Source organism: Notamacropus eugenii, chromosome 6, assembly GCF_028372415.1.
Source record: "Notamacropus eugenii isolate mMacEug1 chromosome 6, mMacEug1.pri_v2, whole genome shotgun sequence".
NCBI classification, from domain to species: domain Eukaryota; kingdom Metazoa; phylum Chordata; class Mammalia; order Diprotodontia; family Macropodidae; genus Notamacropus; species Notamacropus eugenii.
In genome coordinates, this window is record NC_092877.1 from 317,135,435 (window position 1) to 317,150,875 (window position 15,441).

Below are 15,441 nucleotides of genomic sequence, written 5' to 3' on the forward strand. Positions count from 1 at the left end.
AGGAGCCCAGAGAATGGTATGAGATATCAGGGATAGGAACAGAGAAATGATGGGACATTGTGATCGGGATTAGGATGTGATTAGGCTAAGGAGGGAGTGAGGAGGGGGACTTAGAAGGTAATCACAGAGTGTATGTAGTGTAGCAGTGTCCAAGGATGCTGAAGTATGCTCAGTGCTCAGTACATTACCTGACACATCATAATGTATGCTTTGTCTGTCTCTCTATCTCATCCATCTATCCATCATCTATCTATCTGTCTATTTCTTCCATCTGTCTGTCCATCTTTTCATCCACCCACCTATCCATCCATCCATCCATCCATCTATCCATCATCTATTTGTCTTTCTTTCTATTTCTTCTGTCTGTCCATCTTTCCATCCATCATCCATCCATCCATCCATCCATCCATCCTTCCATCCATCTATCTATCTATCTATCCACTCATCTACTCTTCTATCCCCTGCAAGAGCTTTTAACCTGGGGTACATGAATTAAAAAAATATTTTGATAACTATATTTAATATATTTGCTTTCCTTTGTAATCTTATACACTGAAAAACACTCTGAAAAAAAGAGGTCCATAGGCTTCACCAGCCTGTCAAAGGAGTCCATGTCACAAAGAAATGGTCAAGAACCTCTGAACTAAAGGAAGCCACAGAGGTGGAGCAAGGGAATGGACCCTGGGTAGATCAAGGGAGAATGACTTTAGTCCAGCATGTCCCATAAGTAACAGAGATGGACCCAAGAACATAGCACAGTGGAACCTCAAGGATGAATGACAAGAGAAAGGGGCAGTAGGAGATGTTTTAGGCTCAGGACAGGAAGAGGAAAAGGGAGGAAGCCAAGATTGGAACAAAGAAGCCAAATAAGCATCTGATATGCTAAGCATCCTGGGTAGTATTAGGGTACTTGGGATGAGAAATTATTGTATTTTGACAGGTCAAAAGGTATGGAATCATTTTAGGTTCCTTAGATCGTCTTTCCTTCATTCTAAAACGCAACCCCCTCAGAAACAAAAACAAAAGCCCAGCCTATGGGTTTTCCTTCACCCTTCATGCAGATGGCTGAGTGATTGGTTTCAGCAGGGAGACAAAGACCAGGATGGTAGAATGAGTTTCCGGGAGGTGCAGCGATTACTACGATTGATGAATGTAGACATGGATCCTGAACATGCTCTTCAGCTCTTCCAGGTGTGTGTCCTAGTGGGAAGGGATAAAAAGGACCAGCTGACCTCATTGCTCAAGCCACCTCTTGATATCAATTAATTGTTCAACCAATTAATACTTTATTAAATGTCTATCTGTTTAACTAGGCACTGTGGGGGAAGGGCATACAAAAAACCACCTAGAATTGGTCTAGATCAATGTTTCCCAACCTTTTTTGGGTTTGAGGATTCATTTTTGATAATAAAATATCTACCTCTCCCATCTGATGATACTAGTTGTGGTGAATATGCATTGGTTGGGAAAATACAGAATAACTAAAAATTACTATTAATCTTATGATGCTTTAAAATTAATTTGTATATTATTAACCAAAAAAATCTGTCTATATTTGAAAACAAAAAGCCATACATATATGTTCCATATGTGTTTGAGGCATCTAAGTGGCATGGTAGATGGAGCACTATCCTTGAGTCAGGAAGACCTGGATTTAAGCCCTACCTCAGAAACTTACTAAATCTGCAAATCACTTAAACTCTCTCAGTTTAGTCTTAGCTTACTCACCTGTAAAATGAGGAGAATAAAGTGCCTACTTCCCAAGGTTGTTATGAGGATTGAAATTATATATATATACACACATATATAATATACATATATTGCTTTGTAAATTGTAAAATGTTTTGTGAATGCTAGCTATTCTCTTTTCTTATTATTATCATTCAATCTACAGAAGCTATGTGTGCTTATTCATGTATTTATATATGGATTCTCAGAATTTTTCCAATAACTCCACAGCCTCCATGGTGGGCTACAAGGGTGAATCCCTTGGCTAGATAATCTGTAAATTTCCCTCCAGCTCTAAATTTTGTGATCTATTTTAAGTCTAAGGCATAATTCCTGCCCTTAAGGAGTTTGTAATACCATATTGGATTATCATTATTTTTAAGGGCAAGGCCTGTCTTTTGTCTCTTTTTTTGTGTCCCCAGTGCCTAGCACATAGTAGATGCTAATAAATGACTAACTGACTGACTGATATTGGAGACAAGATGTATGTATATTTTATCTCATGAGAGATGAGACACATGAGAGGTTAAATGACAAAGAGCTGATATCACATCATTTCCTCACAACCTCTTTACATGGCTGATGCCTGGTTGGGGAGGTGAGTGAGTGGAGAATGGAGTCCCTGAAAACCCCATCCCCACAACTTCCCACACAGGCTGCAGACAAGTCGGAGTCAGGGATGTTGGAAGGAGAGGAATTTGTGGAGTTCTATCGGGCCCTGACCCAACGCTCGGAGATCCTGGAGCTGTTTGAAATCCTCTCAGGGGATGGCCAGAAGTTGACGCTGCTAGAATTTGCAGATTTCCTTCGTGAAGAACAGAAAGAGGGAGACCGTGCTTCGGACCTTGCCTTGGAATTGATTGCTCGCTATGAGCCATCAGAGAGTGGTACCTGTATTTGGGGATGGGGATGGGGAAGAGAGAAAGAAAGGGAACACGATGATGGTGTGGGATGCTAGAGAGCGAAGTGCAGATTTACTGGCTAGAAATCCCTCTTCTTGCCCTCAGTCATGGTTTTTATGTCTGGTTCACAACAGTGACTAAATCTTCAGGGTTGGAGTGACTGCTACAGTCACCATTAAGGGAAACACAGATTCAGGTCTAGAAAAGAACTTCTCATTGTCAGTCATTTTTAGTCGTATCTGACTCTCCATGACTCCATTTGGGGTTTTCTTGGCAGAGATGCTGGAGTGGTTTATCATTTTCCTTCTCCAGCTTGTTTTACAGATGAGGCAACTGAGGCAAACAGGGTGAAGTGACCTACCTAGGACCACAAGTAGTAAGTGTCTGAGGCAGGATTTGAACTCAGATCTTCCTGATTCCAGGTCCAGCACTCTTTCCATAGTGGGAAAAAATCACCTAAACCGAGGAAATTAAGGCCCCCTAGAGATGTAGAGACTTGTCCAAGGTCACACAGGGTAGGAAGTGGAGAGAAGTGTTTCCAACCCAAGTCCTCTAATGCCAACCACCTGTTTTCATCCCTCACTGTTAGGAGATTCTGATGACTAACTTCGATCTAGCTGCAGGTTCAGTTCCATTTCCTTTTGCTCTGTGCTCCACAAAGAGGGAGACTAACCACTTATCAACCTTCAGTCTTCTCTCTCTGTACATTTTTAAAAATTTAAATTTTGGACTGAACCTGTAATTTCATCAGCATAGGGAAGTTCCCAATGAGGAGACCCTCCACCAAAACAGATGGACAACTGTTCCACAATTTACAGTCTTAGAGAACTGCCTGGGGCTCCCATAGTCAGAAGAGCAGTGATGATAAGAATATATAGTGCATATGTAGTGCTTTAAGGTTTATCAAACACTCTGCAAATGTCTCATTTGATCCTCACAGCAATTGTGCTAGGTAGGTGCTATTATTATCCCGTTTTACAGATGAGAAAATTGAGGTAGAGGTTAAGTGATTTGCCCTAAGTCACATAGCTAGCAAGTAAGTGTCTCAGACTGAATTTGAACTCGGGTCTTCCTCCAGTCCCAATACTTTGTCTACTTTGTCACCCAGCAGCCAGTAGTTGAATTCATGTCTTGACTCAGAGACCAGCTTTCTATCCATCATGCCAAGATGCTTTGCTTATCTTCTCAAAGATAAATGATAGTTTCATTTCCCAGCTTTAATCTGTCTTTTTTTGTTTTTTGCTGTATTCTTTCTACATTCCCCCATCTGTCTTTAATTGTTGAGTCCAGCACTAGAGCGAGCTTGACTAGAGACGATTCATTGGGTTGCTATAGACTGGTGATTATGGTATTTTTTCATTTGTAATCTATACCCCAAACCTCCTTTGTCTTTCTGCCTTAGCCAGGATCCTTCCGTCTTTGGTCCAGAGTGTTAAATTTGAAGTTCTGAGACTTACACTCAAATTCACACACTGCTAACTAACTATGTGTGTATGACTTTGGACAAGACACTTAACCTCTGCTTGCCTCAGTTTCCTCATCTGTGAAATGGAGATAATAATATGACCTAACCTCCTCGGTTTGTTGTGAGGATAAAATGAGTTAATATTTCTAAAGTGCTTTACAAACCTTAAAGCATTATATGTATTAATGCTAGCTATTCTTGTTGTTAGATCACTTGTTGGGCTTCTCAACTTCCTTATCTGGCCAGTGAGCTCAAAAATTCTTCTAGTTCTAAATCTATGATCCTACTTGGGGGAAGTAGAGACAACAGAGCAAGAGTCAGAAATACGGTGGGTGAGAGCTGGACACTAGATCTCGGTGACCTGACTCCCGATCTTCTCCATCCCTTCTAGCAGAGGAAAATTATACCTCTCTATTACTGACTTCAAGTTTAGGGTAGGGAAGGAAGAATGATGGAACTATAAGTTACAGAAATCCATCAGACTGTGAGTTCCTTGAGGGAAGGGATTGTCTTTTCCCTCTTTTTGTATCCCTAGCATTTAGCCCAGTGCTTAGCACATAGTAGGTGCTTAATAAATATTTATTGATTGAATGACTGACAGTAAATACTAGTACCCCTCTGGATGCAGAATATACATTCATGCTCTCCTACTGTGTCTGTCCCATTCCCACAGTAGGGTACTGAATTACGTATTTGTTGAATAAATGTCACTGACATAAATGGAAGATAGAATGATAGGCAGACACGTCATCATTTCAATCCGCTGGACACTGGCTCCTCACTGCATGTGGATCCTACATAGCTATTTGAGAAGGAAGAGAGATATAGAAGGATGCATGGTCCCTGTTCACTAAGGGGAGAGACAAAACAGATATTCATAAAAAACCTAAAGTAATACAAGTGATAAGACTTGTTAGAAATTATCTAGTCCCACATCCTTATTTTGTTACAAATAAGGACCCCAATGGCCGAAAAGGAGAAATAACTTGTCAAAGATAATAGATGTAGAAAGGAACCAGAATCTGACCGCAGGCCCCTACTGACTTCAGATCTGGTGCTTCTGCCATCACTGATGCCTCCTTGTGCTACTCTGGGTTTTCACAACTTTACCATGCTATGTGAACGTGAGTTAATGTTATCATCATCATCATCATCCTATTTGTAAGTTCTAGAGGCCAGAGTTTTGACATGAAAGTGCCTGAAGGATGGGCAGTTCTAAACGGAAAAAGCCTCCTAGAAAGGGGGCGTTTCTTTCTTTCTTTCTTTCTTTTTTTGTTATAAATCATTTTTATTCATACTAAGTGGTGATTGGATTTGGGCTTCTTTAAATCTATTTATTTATTTAACTTTTAACATTCATTTTCACAAAATTTTGGGTTCCAAATTTTCTCCCCTTTTGTCCCCTCCCCCCTCCCCAAAACACCAAGCATTCTAATTGCCCCTATCACCAATCTGCTCTCTCTTCTATCATCCCTCTCTGCCCTTGTCTCCATCTTCTCTTTTGTCCTGTAGGGCAAGATAACTTTCTATACTCCTTTACCTGTATTTCTTATTTCCTAGTGGCAAGAACAGTACTTGACAGTTGTTCCTAAAACTTTGAGTTCCAACTTCTTTTCCTCCCTCCCTCCCCACCCCTTCCCTTTGGAAGGCAAGCAATTCAATATAGGCCAAATCTGTGTAGTTTTGCAAATGACTTCCATAATAGTCGTGTTGTATAAGACTAACTATATTTCCCTCCATCCTATCCTGCAAGGGGGCATTTCTTGATCAAGATTTGGGGGCTGAGATGGAATGTGGTTTGTAAAATAGATAGGGCAGGGGTTTTCAAATGAGGGGGGGAGGATAAGTTTGATAGGATACATACTCAAAGTTTCTAACTCCATCGTTCCTTTTTCATCCCTCCCTCAGATTTTAGAATTGGAAGGGGCTCAGTTTAGTCTCATCCATGGGGTCCATGAGCCTGTTTCTAAAATATTTTGATAATTATATTTCAGTATAATTGATGTCCTTTGTAAAAATATCATTTTGTTTTAATGCATTTAAAAGTATGATTTTGAGAAGGGGTCCTGAAGCTTCACCAGACTACCCAAGGGATAGGACACAAATAAGGTGAATTAATCCCTAAAGCAGAGGTTCCTTTGGCTCGGCCTCAATCTATACAGCTTATATGATTGTCTTATGAAAACCAGCTGGACTTTCAGGGATGCAGGCAGCAGTCACCAGCCCAAGGGTAGTCTCTCACTGTCATTGTTACTTTCCAGGAATTGAGCTTCTTCTCCTCACATATCCCCTTGTCTTATGGTTGAAGTTAAAGTCTTAGCTAAGGAGTCTAGGACTGATAGGGTGAGGTGGATTGGGGTGGTGAAGACTGTGTCAGGGGCTATAGTTGTATTCTGAGGTCAGACATTGACAGGATATTCTTATCTACCACCCTTTTTTTCTACAGCCAAATTGCGGCATGTACTGACCATAGACGGTTTCCTTGCTTACCTCTGTTCCCCGGATGGAGATATCTTCTCTCCCGCTTGCCGGCCTGTCTACCAGGACATGAGCTATCCGCTGAATCACTACTTCATTCACTCCTCACACAACACTTATCTGCTGGGGGACCAGCTTCGAGGACAGAGCAGTGTGGAAGGCTACATACGGTGTGAAACATGGGGTGGTGGTGAGATGGCATGAAGGACCCCAGGGGATCTAATGGCATGGAAGAGGGAGGTGTCATTAGGACCAGAGGGGTATGGAATGAGGGTTGAAGTATCCATAGGTGTGGAGAGATTGAGGGAGCTAGGGAGACCAGAGAGCTCATGGGATATTGGTAGATTTGGGGACTGGAAAAAGGAGATTGAGGTAGAGTTCCTATGGTTGGTTGAGTTCCTTTCCTCTCTATCATGGAGTTAATTGAACTTCATGATATGGTCATGGAATTTGGAATGTCTCAGTAAGTGGGCGGGGAGTGCTATTTGGAGTCACAAAAGATTTGGGTTCAAATTCCAGCTCTGCCACTTACCAGCTGTGTCTTTGGATAAAACATTTAATCTCTTGGAACCCCAGTCTTTAAAATTAGAGGATTGGACTAGATCCCCAAGGTCCCTTCTATTTCTAAAATCCTATGATCCTGTGATTCATTTATTCATTTAAGAAACAATGTTTAAAGAAATGTTTAACCAACGTTTTCAGTCTAGCACATGACTAAGAAACTGAAGACCTGGGTTTGAATCTCAGCTCTGCTACTTATAGATTTTGGGAGTCACTTAATGTCATAATCTCTAAAACAGAACCAAAAAAAAAAAAAATCCTTGTTCCACCAACCTCACAGCATCGTTATTAAGATGAAAGGAGAAAACAGGAAGGAAAGCTTTTTGCATGCTACAAAGCCTTAATATGAATGTGAGAGATGATTAATAGGAGCAAGGCTGTGTCTGACCCTTCATGCCCTTTGGGGTTGGAGGGGTCCTGCAGGGCTCTGAAGCGGGGATGTCGCTGTGTGGAAGTGGATGTATGGGATGGACCCAATGGGGAACCAATTGTTTACCACGGACACACTCTGACTTCTCGGATCCCCTTCCAAGATGTCGTGGCTACAATTGCCCAGTATGCCTTCCAGGTGTGGACCCTGAGACTGGGGAACAAGTGAGGCAGGAAGGTCTTAGCAAAGAATAGCTAGGGTTGGGGTTGGGAGTGGGGATATAAGGTTGTGGAGTCTAAGGGGCAGGGAGGGAGGGAGCATATTAGAGGGAATTGACGACTGGGGAGAGGGAGGGTTAGGAGGACTAGGGAGACTGGAGACCGTAGAGTCTGAGAGATTGCCCTGGCCAATGAATTAATCACCTCGAAGCTATCCTACCTTGGTGAGCCTCTTCTCTGTACTTTACAAGTAGACCCAGTCTGTGGCTGAGGTTGTACTCAGAACTGTTGCTTCAGCTTTTCTGGCATACTTTTGAGAACCTAGGGTCACCTCTAAGGAGAGGAATATAAAATAGAAAGAATGAAATGAGGTGAATGGTACCATGCTTTCCACAGTTAAAATCTAGGACTCCCAGTCCAGCCTCAAAGTTCCTGAAGAGCCATTGCTTGGCCTAAGGATATAATCTTCTAGAGTGGTCTTTGGGATTTAGCCTGAGACCTAGCTTGGTATTCTAAGGGGTGTCAAGGGCTAAGGACACCTGGGGAAGCCCTTGTTAGGTAAGGACTGAGGAACTAGAGCCCTCAAGTTTAGCAAGTGTTAGGGGAGGGTGGGAGACATCATTTCAAAGGTGTGGAACCAGTATCTGAAACCATTACTGCTCCCTGATCCAGACATCAGATTTCCCGGTCATAGTGTCCCTGGAGAATCACTGCAGCTGGGAACAACAAAAGGTCATTGCCCAGCACTTGACAGAAATCCTGGGAGAGCGACTGCTCAGTACCACCTTGGATGGGCTCCTGCCCACCCAACTGCCATCCCCAGAGGTATGGGTCTTCTTCCCCCACCCTCTGCTAGGCACCATCTTTTCTTAGACCTAGCTCCCACCGATTTTTACATTTTGAGGTCATAGATCTTTTTTGTGTGTGTCACAGACCCTTTTGGTAGTCTGGTAAAGCCTCTCGGCCCCTTTTCAAAATAATGTTTTTGAGTGCATAAAGTACATAGAATGAATGAAACAGGAAACCCAAAGTCAGGAAAAATAAAGATGTAATTTTCCTTCCAAGTTCACAGATCCCCCTGGAGTCTATCCACAGGTTAAGAATTCCTGAATTAAATTCAAATCTTCTGACTCCAAATCAGCACTTTTTTTCCCCTACTTAGACATCCTCACCCTAAGGTGGCCCAGGCCCTTACTCCCCACTCTGCTTGAGTGGCCAGTCTCCCTTTTCTGTGGGATGATGTGCAGATGCATGTACCCTTGACTTCTGCTTGGGAGCTTCTGTGGGAACAATTCAGGTTGATTCCATAGTAGAAGGGTCTGGAGCCTGCCCTGTCTCATCTCCCTTCCTCGAATACCATCAGGAGCTTCGAGGCAGGATTCTCCTGAAGGGAAAGAAGATGGGGACACTTGAGGAGGAGCTTGGGGAGGCCCCAGGGGACCCCGAGGAGCTGGAAGAGCCTGAAGAAGAGGAGGAGCTCGAGCCAGAACTGGAGCCTGATGTGCTGGACTTCGATGAGACAGCCAGAAATGAGGAAAAGAGGAAAAAGAAAGTGGGGCTTGAGGTAGTTTGAACCTGGCTGCAGGGTCCCTTGGATTTGTGTGATACACTGTCACTGCACAGCTGTGCAACAATCGATGGCAGAGATTCAGAGAATGGGCAAAATCTGTGCCCTCAAAGGGGCTTGTGTGTGTGTGTTGTGGGGGGAGAGAGCATACTTAGGGTGAAGAACTTAAAGGAGTGGCCATTTATACGTACATTTGTGCACGAGAGAGAGAACATGGAGATATTTCGGCTGTCAGTGGATAACTGGAATTATGTTGTCCAGGGAAGTTAAGCAGGGAGAGTTTTCTGGAGGCGAGTTTTGAGCAAAATGTAGAGGGAGAGAAAAACAGAGAAAGAAGGGCTAGCCTCCTAGAATGGGAAGGGGGTGGCAGGATGTGTAAACCAGACTGACAGGTTGCTGAGGTGGGGAAGGGGACTCAGAAAAGACATGGACGGTGGGCAATGCATAGAACCCTCTAAGGGTCATGACTAGAAGTTTAGATCTAGGTCTGCCTGTAGTATCTATATATCTCCTGTGTTCCTAGAAGAGACTCCTAACTTTCTCCAGCTGGTGGGATACCACATCGTGTTGAGCGTAAATGGGAATTTTTCGAAAGCACAGCGAAAGATATCATTCTGGAATTCCCAGCTCTAGGATGCAGCGTTAACAACTACCTGTCCTCATGCACTTAGACAAGGGCTTTTTAAAACCAACCAACATTTATTAAGCACCTACTAGGTGCAGAACACTGCTAGGCACTGGTTGGGGGAAGATACAAAGTTTAGATTTGTTAGTAGGTTTTAAAAGGGAAATACTCCCCATTGCTTTTCAGGCCCTGCCCTCTCCCCCACTCCCTAATTCTAACTCCAATGCATAATGAATGTGCACAGGCAGAGCATCTATACCCAGAGCACATGGTGGGTTCCAATGACACCACTGGGGTGTCCAGGCTGCATTTATTCCCATTCCCACCCCCAGGTTGTGTCCTGTCGGCTGTTGTGTCCGTCTGTGTGTTGTCAGACAGGGCCCCAGGCCCTTGGTCCCATGTCTGGGTCCCCTCTCCTGCCCAAGCAGGTGAGGTGGGGAGGGAAGGGCAGGGAGAAGACTAGTGGTGGTGGCGGGGAGGACCTTAGCATGAGGGGCATGGTTCAATCTCAGATCAGGGTCTTCTCTTTTCTCTCTGCCCCATTTCCATTACCACCAGCTTTCTTCTCTCTAGAAATCCAAGACCACCCTGTGCCCAGCCCTATCGGCCCTGGTCGTTTATATGAAGAGCGTTCCATTTCGAAGTTTTGCACACTCGAAGGCTCACTACCGTCTCTATGAGACGTCATCCTTCTCTGAGGCAAAGGCTCGGCGCCTGGTCAAGGAAGCGGGTTAGGACAGGGAAAGAAGAGGGATATAGGCTGGGGGTGGCATACTGGGGCACCAAAGCACAGGAAAGCTGTCAAGGATAGAGAGGGAGTAGGTTATGGGGGTGGGAGAGAAGCAGAGTTATGGGGAGGACATGGCCAAACAGAAAAAAGCTGAAGGATACCAAAGTAAAGGAGACTGAGGGTCAAGTTTCGGCAGTTGAGGAGAGTGAGTGAGAGAAGTCCTACAGACATGTCCTGAGGAAAGAGCAGAGTGGATGTGGTGGGGCTCTGATACCACTGGAGATGGGAGAGCTCAAGCGCTCCTCACTCCCAACTCCTTTTGCAGGGAATGAATTTGTACAACACAATGCATGGCAGCTGAGCCGAGTGTACCCCAGCGGTCTGAGGACTGACTCCTCCAATTACAGCCCTCAGGAGCTCTGGAATGCTGGCTGCCAGATGGGTGAGAGGAGATGAGGCCCCAACTGAAAAGGGAAGAAGCCTGCGGACACCCAAGTGCAGGGACACTCAGGGAGGAGGGGTGGGCTCCCGGTGGGGCAGAGGCTGGAGTGGGGTGGGGGTAGGATCACTAGGCCATGAGCCACAATTTCAACTGTTCTCATCCCCTTTTATCTGGCCTGTCAAGTGGCCCTCAACATTCAGACTGCAGGGCTGGAGATGGACCTTTGTGATGGGCTTTTTGGTCAGAACGGCAGTTGTGGCTATGTGCTGAAGCCAGCTTTTCTGTGTGACCCCCAAAGCTCCTTTCATCCTGAGAGACCACCTGGTCCCAGTCTAACTCTTCTTATTCAGGTGTGGTGCTATGAGCAAACGGAGCGTGAGTGTGTGTGAAGGAGGTGGGGCAGGATGGTGAGGATTAATGTGGGTAGATTGAGCACACAGAAACCACTTTAGGTATGTGTTTAAATCTTATTGTTCTGTTTGGATGTTTTAAACTGCAAAGTACCTACATGGAAAGAAACTGGAAGTCCAGTAAACTCCATCTTAGAAAATAATACTAAGACATTCTGGGGTTAGACTGAACTGGAACTAAGGCAGCATTTAGAGTCTGAGGGAGCTACTTGGGCAGCTCTGAGTCACTGACTGTCTGGTTGCAGGTGATCAGTGGTCAGCAGCTACCTAAAGTGGCCAACAGCAAAGAGGGCTCTATTGTGGATCCCCTGGTGCGAGTAGAAATCTATGGAGTGCCAGGAGACACAGCCCGGCAGGAGACAAGTTATGTGGAGAACAATGGTGAGGAAGACTGACCCCAGGAAGTACTCTACTGGGTAGAGGAAGGCATTGCCACATTCCCCCTTCCCTCTTTATAGCCTTTACTGTAGTCAGTGCTATCTCCTGGCCCACCAGGTTTTAACCCCTACTGGGGACAGACACTACAGTTCCAGGTACGAGTGCCAGAACTTGCTCTCCTTCGATTTGTGGTGGAAGATTATGACAGGGCATCGAGAAATGACTTTGTTGGTCAGTACACACTGCCTTGGACCTGTGTCCAACAAGGTGAGTCTGTTTGTCTAACCTTTCAATCTTATCCTACCCAACCCTGCTTCTCTCATCAGGCTGACCCTGATCCCAGCCTAGGTAGGGACAGGGTTCTTTGTGAAGCCTTTTCTCCCACACCATGCCCACACCGGGCTTTATTCCTCACTCAGGTTACCGTCACATACATCTTCTCTCAAAGGATGGTACAAGTCTCCACCCTGCTTCCATTTTTGTGTATATCCAGATCCGGGAAGAGCTGGATGAAGATAGAGACTGAGTGCGAGGTAGTAGCAGTTTAGGTGGGTCATGCTTTCCTTCCTTAGCAGGTGTCAGAGAAGTCTCTTTGATTAGATAGTTTCCCCATGCATCCTGGGCCTTGCCCAGCTCTCTCACCCCCCTCTCCTCTTAGGTGTCAGCTTCCTTGGGCTTTTGGCATCTTTCCTGTTTTCTGCTACACCACCAGAATTCCTATTCACTTGCTCTCCCTGGAAGTTGCTCCTTTTGTTGTAGCCCACCTTGGGCCAGTTCTAGGATTCTCACTCCCATGCTGGGGCAAAGGCTGCTACAGCCTAGAAATGAAGAGGAAGCCCGAGGCTGAGGAACCCAGAAGTGGTACCTGGAGTTTCAAGGCAGGGTCCTGCATCCTTTGCCCTAAGAGCTAAAGAAAAGAAGAAGCCAGGCCCCCGGGGCAGACTCTGTGAGACAACCAGGTCACTGCACCCAGACAGCACTGCATCTGAACTCTGAAGAGTAACACTCAATGCCTCTCCTGGATCTCCTGCTGGCCTTCTTCCTAGGCCCTTGTACAAAATACAACTCCTCCCCCTAATTCAGTCTAGCATGTGGCTTGTCTTTCTTTTGGAGCAAGGGAGAGTAGGAAAAGGTAGAAAAGGGCCCCAGCAGTGAAGAAGGGTAGGATCTATCTCTGTGGGGAGAGAAGATAAGACAAAGGGAACAAGGGTACTAGGTGAGAAATGGGAAAGTACCCTGGTGGGGTGGATGGCACAGAAGGGAAGGAAGGAAAAAAAGATGCACAAGGCCTGAAGCCAGATCTCACCTAAGGCTCCTGGATCATGGAGGAAGGCCCTGGGCTGGCCATTACCTCCAGAGCCCTCTTTCCCCAACAGGGTCTTTGCCCTTCAGCTCCTGAAAGCTGCTGGTCAGCTTCTGGGTGTGTCTCAGGGCTGGGGATTCCTATGGGAAAAGAGGAAATACAACTGTTTATCTGCTCCAGGCCTCCCTTCTTGCTAAAACCTCCTTTACCCAAGCCTTTCTCAGAGCTGGAGTGAAGGGCATGAGTAAAGTAGGGGGACAGGGATCAGGAACAAGGACAACTGTATCTGACACTAAACTCCTATGTTTCAATGGTGATGGAAAGGATTCTGAGAAGGAAGGGCAGAATAAAGGGCCAGCTTGGTTAAGATACGTTAAGAAAAAGACAGACATGAATCTGAAGCTAGAGATCACATCCTGTTTAAGTTACTTGTACAAAGTATATGCCATTAAATGCTTAATAAAGATGTTCGGATGATGATGAAATAGTGAAAGACGTGACAAGTAAGAAGAAAAGGCCTTTAAAGAATTGATAAAATCCAAGCCCCTGAATTTAGGATTTCTAAAGGAAAACCTTAGGGATCCTGAGGACTAACACCCTAAGTATGGTAAGTCATATTCTGATCCAGTCATTTTTACACAGCTGTACATTTCATAGTACCCTATACACAGTAATAGGAAGGGTCCAGCCTCCCAGATGTGACAAAACCAGACTCCTCGCCCCTTCTCAGTACCAGTATCTGGTTCTGGTCCAAGCTGTTATCCCTTGATGCACTTTTTAGAAGTAAGGCTCAGCCTTCAGGTGCAGCAGGAGCTAGGGAAATAGGATCCTCAAGTTGCACGTCATGAAGATGCACTGTTGGTGTTGTGGGGTCTTTGCCCACACTCTGGCTGGGGTCAGTCTGGTCAGGATGGTGCCTCCTGACATGCTTGACCACCTGAAACTTCTGCTTGGCTTTGTAGCTGCAGAGGCGGCAGAAGAAAGGGTGGCGGTCAGTGTGGGTGAGGGCATGGTGGCGTAGGCCAGCAGCCCAGCGGAAAGCTCGGTGGCACACATTGCACACATATGGCTTGTCCTCACTGTGTTTCCGAAGGTGGGTGCGTAGCAGAAACCTTGTCTTGAAAGCCTTGCCACACTGCTCACACATGAAGGCCCGGGCTTCCTGATGCCGAGTCTCCTGGTGCACCCGGAGTGCATCTGCTCGGTTTGTGCAGTACTCACACTCAGGACACTGGTAGGGCTTCAGTCCTGCCAGGGGAGAGAAAAAAGGGAAGGGAGGCTCAGTGCCCAGTCCCAAGTGACTTACTACCAAACAGCACGACAGGCAAATGGCTTGTAAGGGACCCAGCTGTATTATAGCCACGGGACAAGCATTTTAGCCATGAGGTGTGTTCTCTAAAGATTTCAACTCCTGGCCTGAGCGTTAGCTATAGTACAGGCATACGATCAAGATCCCTGACCTCTGGCTCACAGCTTAACCTGGACTTTTGGCCTTTCACTACAAAAGTTAGGGAGGTAAAGCCAGGAGCTGGGGGTGGAATAGAACCGTTCAGAGCTTACACAATTGTTAGATTTCCTTTTTGAGCCCTTCTCCAGGAAGCTTTCAAAACCTGATGTATCATCTCTGATCACTCACATTACTCCAACCTTTAGAACCCTATTCTGGGGATTTCTTGTTTTCTCCTGCTTTCCCCATTACACTGAAAATTCTTCAAAGGCAGGGACCACTTCTGCTCCTTCTTTTGTACTCCACACCCTCCACAAGGGCATTCAATATACATCACCAATTGATCCCTAAATTGACACCTTTCAGGACAGGTAGAAGGAAAGGCTTTCTACGTAGAAAGAGTCCAGAAAGGACGAGGAGTCACAGGACTCACCATTTGTTGAGAGACTCAAGAATCTGCATTTTTTTTTTTAAAAAAAAACAAATAATAAACTCTAAAGAGAAAGACAGGTAAAAGAGGATGGCTGGGAAGACTGGATTGGGGAGAAATAAACATCGACAAAATCCTAGAAGCCTTGAAAATTAATTTTGTTTGTCTAAGAGCGCTATGCTGGGCAAATGGCCATCTGCTGTATGAAACCAACTCATCAATAAGCATTTATTAAGGGCTTACTATGCGCTAGAAACTGGAGATATAAAGATTAAAAAATAAAACAATTCTGTTCTCCAAGTGCCTATATTCTGTCTGGGGAGAGAAGACTTGCCAATCTGCCTTTTCATTTCTCCTGATACTGCCTCCAGTCTGTAGCCAGGCAGC

At 45.2% G+C, this 15,441-nt stretch overlaps 2 protein-coding genes and 1 long non-coding RNA gene across 15 annotated transcripts in view; 1 reads left to right on the plus strand and 2 right to left on the minus strand.

Moving 5' to 3' along the window:
- PLCD4 (phospholipase C delta 4) overlaps positions 1-12,961 on the plus strand; it is a 26,875-nt gene extending 13,914 nt beyond the window's left edge. For 5 of the 9 annotated variants that reach the window (XM_072617793.1, XM_072617792.1, XM_072617791.1 and 2 more), the window contains 12 exons: positions 1,062-1,191; positions 2,384-2,615; positions 6,542-6,743; positions 7,558-7,702; positions 8,395-8,547; positions 9,086-9,286; positions 10,247-10,342; positions 10,488-10,644; positions 10,970-11,086; positions 11,270-11,436; positions 11,742-11,877; positions 11,992-12,961. In XM_072617793.1, the coding sequence (XP_072473894.1) occupies positions 1,062-1,191; positions 2,384-2,615; positions 6,542-6,743; positions 7,558-7,702; positions 8,395-8,547; positions 9,086-9,286; positions 10,247-10,342; positions 10,488-10,644; positions 10,970-11,086; positions 11,270-11,436; positions 11,742-11,877; positions 11,992-12,422 (2,167 nt within the window). In that variant the 3' untranslated portion in view covers positions 12,423-12,961. The remainder of the gene's footprint in view (positions 1-1,061; positions 1,192-2,383; positions 2,616-6,541; positions 6,744-7,557; positions 7,703-8,394; positions 8,548-9,085; positions 9,287-10,246; positions 10,343-10,487; positions 10,645-10,969; positions 11,087-11,269; positions 11,437-11,741; positions 11,878-11,991) is intronic. The other 4 variants (XM_072617799.1, XM_072617800.1, XM_072617798.1 and 1 more) reach the window with 3 other exon arrangements.
- Positions 532-6,683, minus strand: LOC140509833 (uncharacterized). Its single transcript, XR_011968941.1, has 2 exons — positions 6,586-6,683; positions 532-2,619 (listed from the first exon to the last, which is right to left on the minus strand). It is a non-coding gene; the product is annotated as an uncharacterized lncRNA (long non-coding RNA).
- The window catches only part of ZNF142 (zinc finger protein 142), a 20,570-nt gene continuing 13,882 nt past the window's right edge, over positions 8,754-15,441 (minus strand). For 3 of the 5 annotated variants that reach the window (XR_011968940.1, XR_011968937.1, XR_011968938.1), the window contains 2 exons: positions 13,181-14,425; positions 8,754-9,106 (listed from right to left, as the gene is read on the minus strand). Coding sequence is in view for 1 of the 5 variants with exons in the window: in XM_072617783.1 (XP_072473884.1) it covers positions 13,968-14,425 (458 nt within the window). In the remaining 4 variants the exon portion in view is untranslated. Of the gene's footprint in view, positions 14,426-15,441 lie in introns of all 5 variants that reach the window. The other 2 variants (XR_011968939.1, XM_072617783.1) reach the window with 2 other exon arrangements.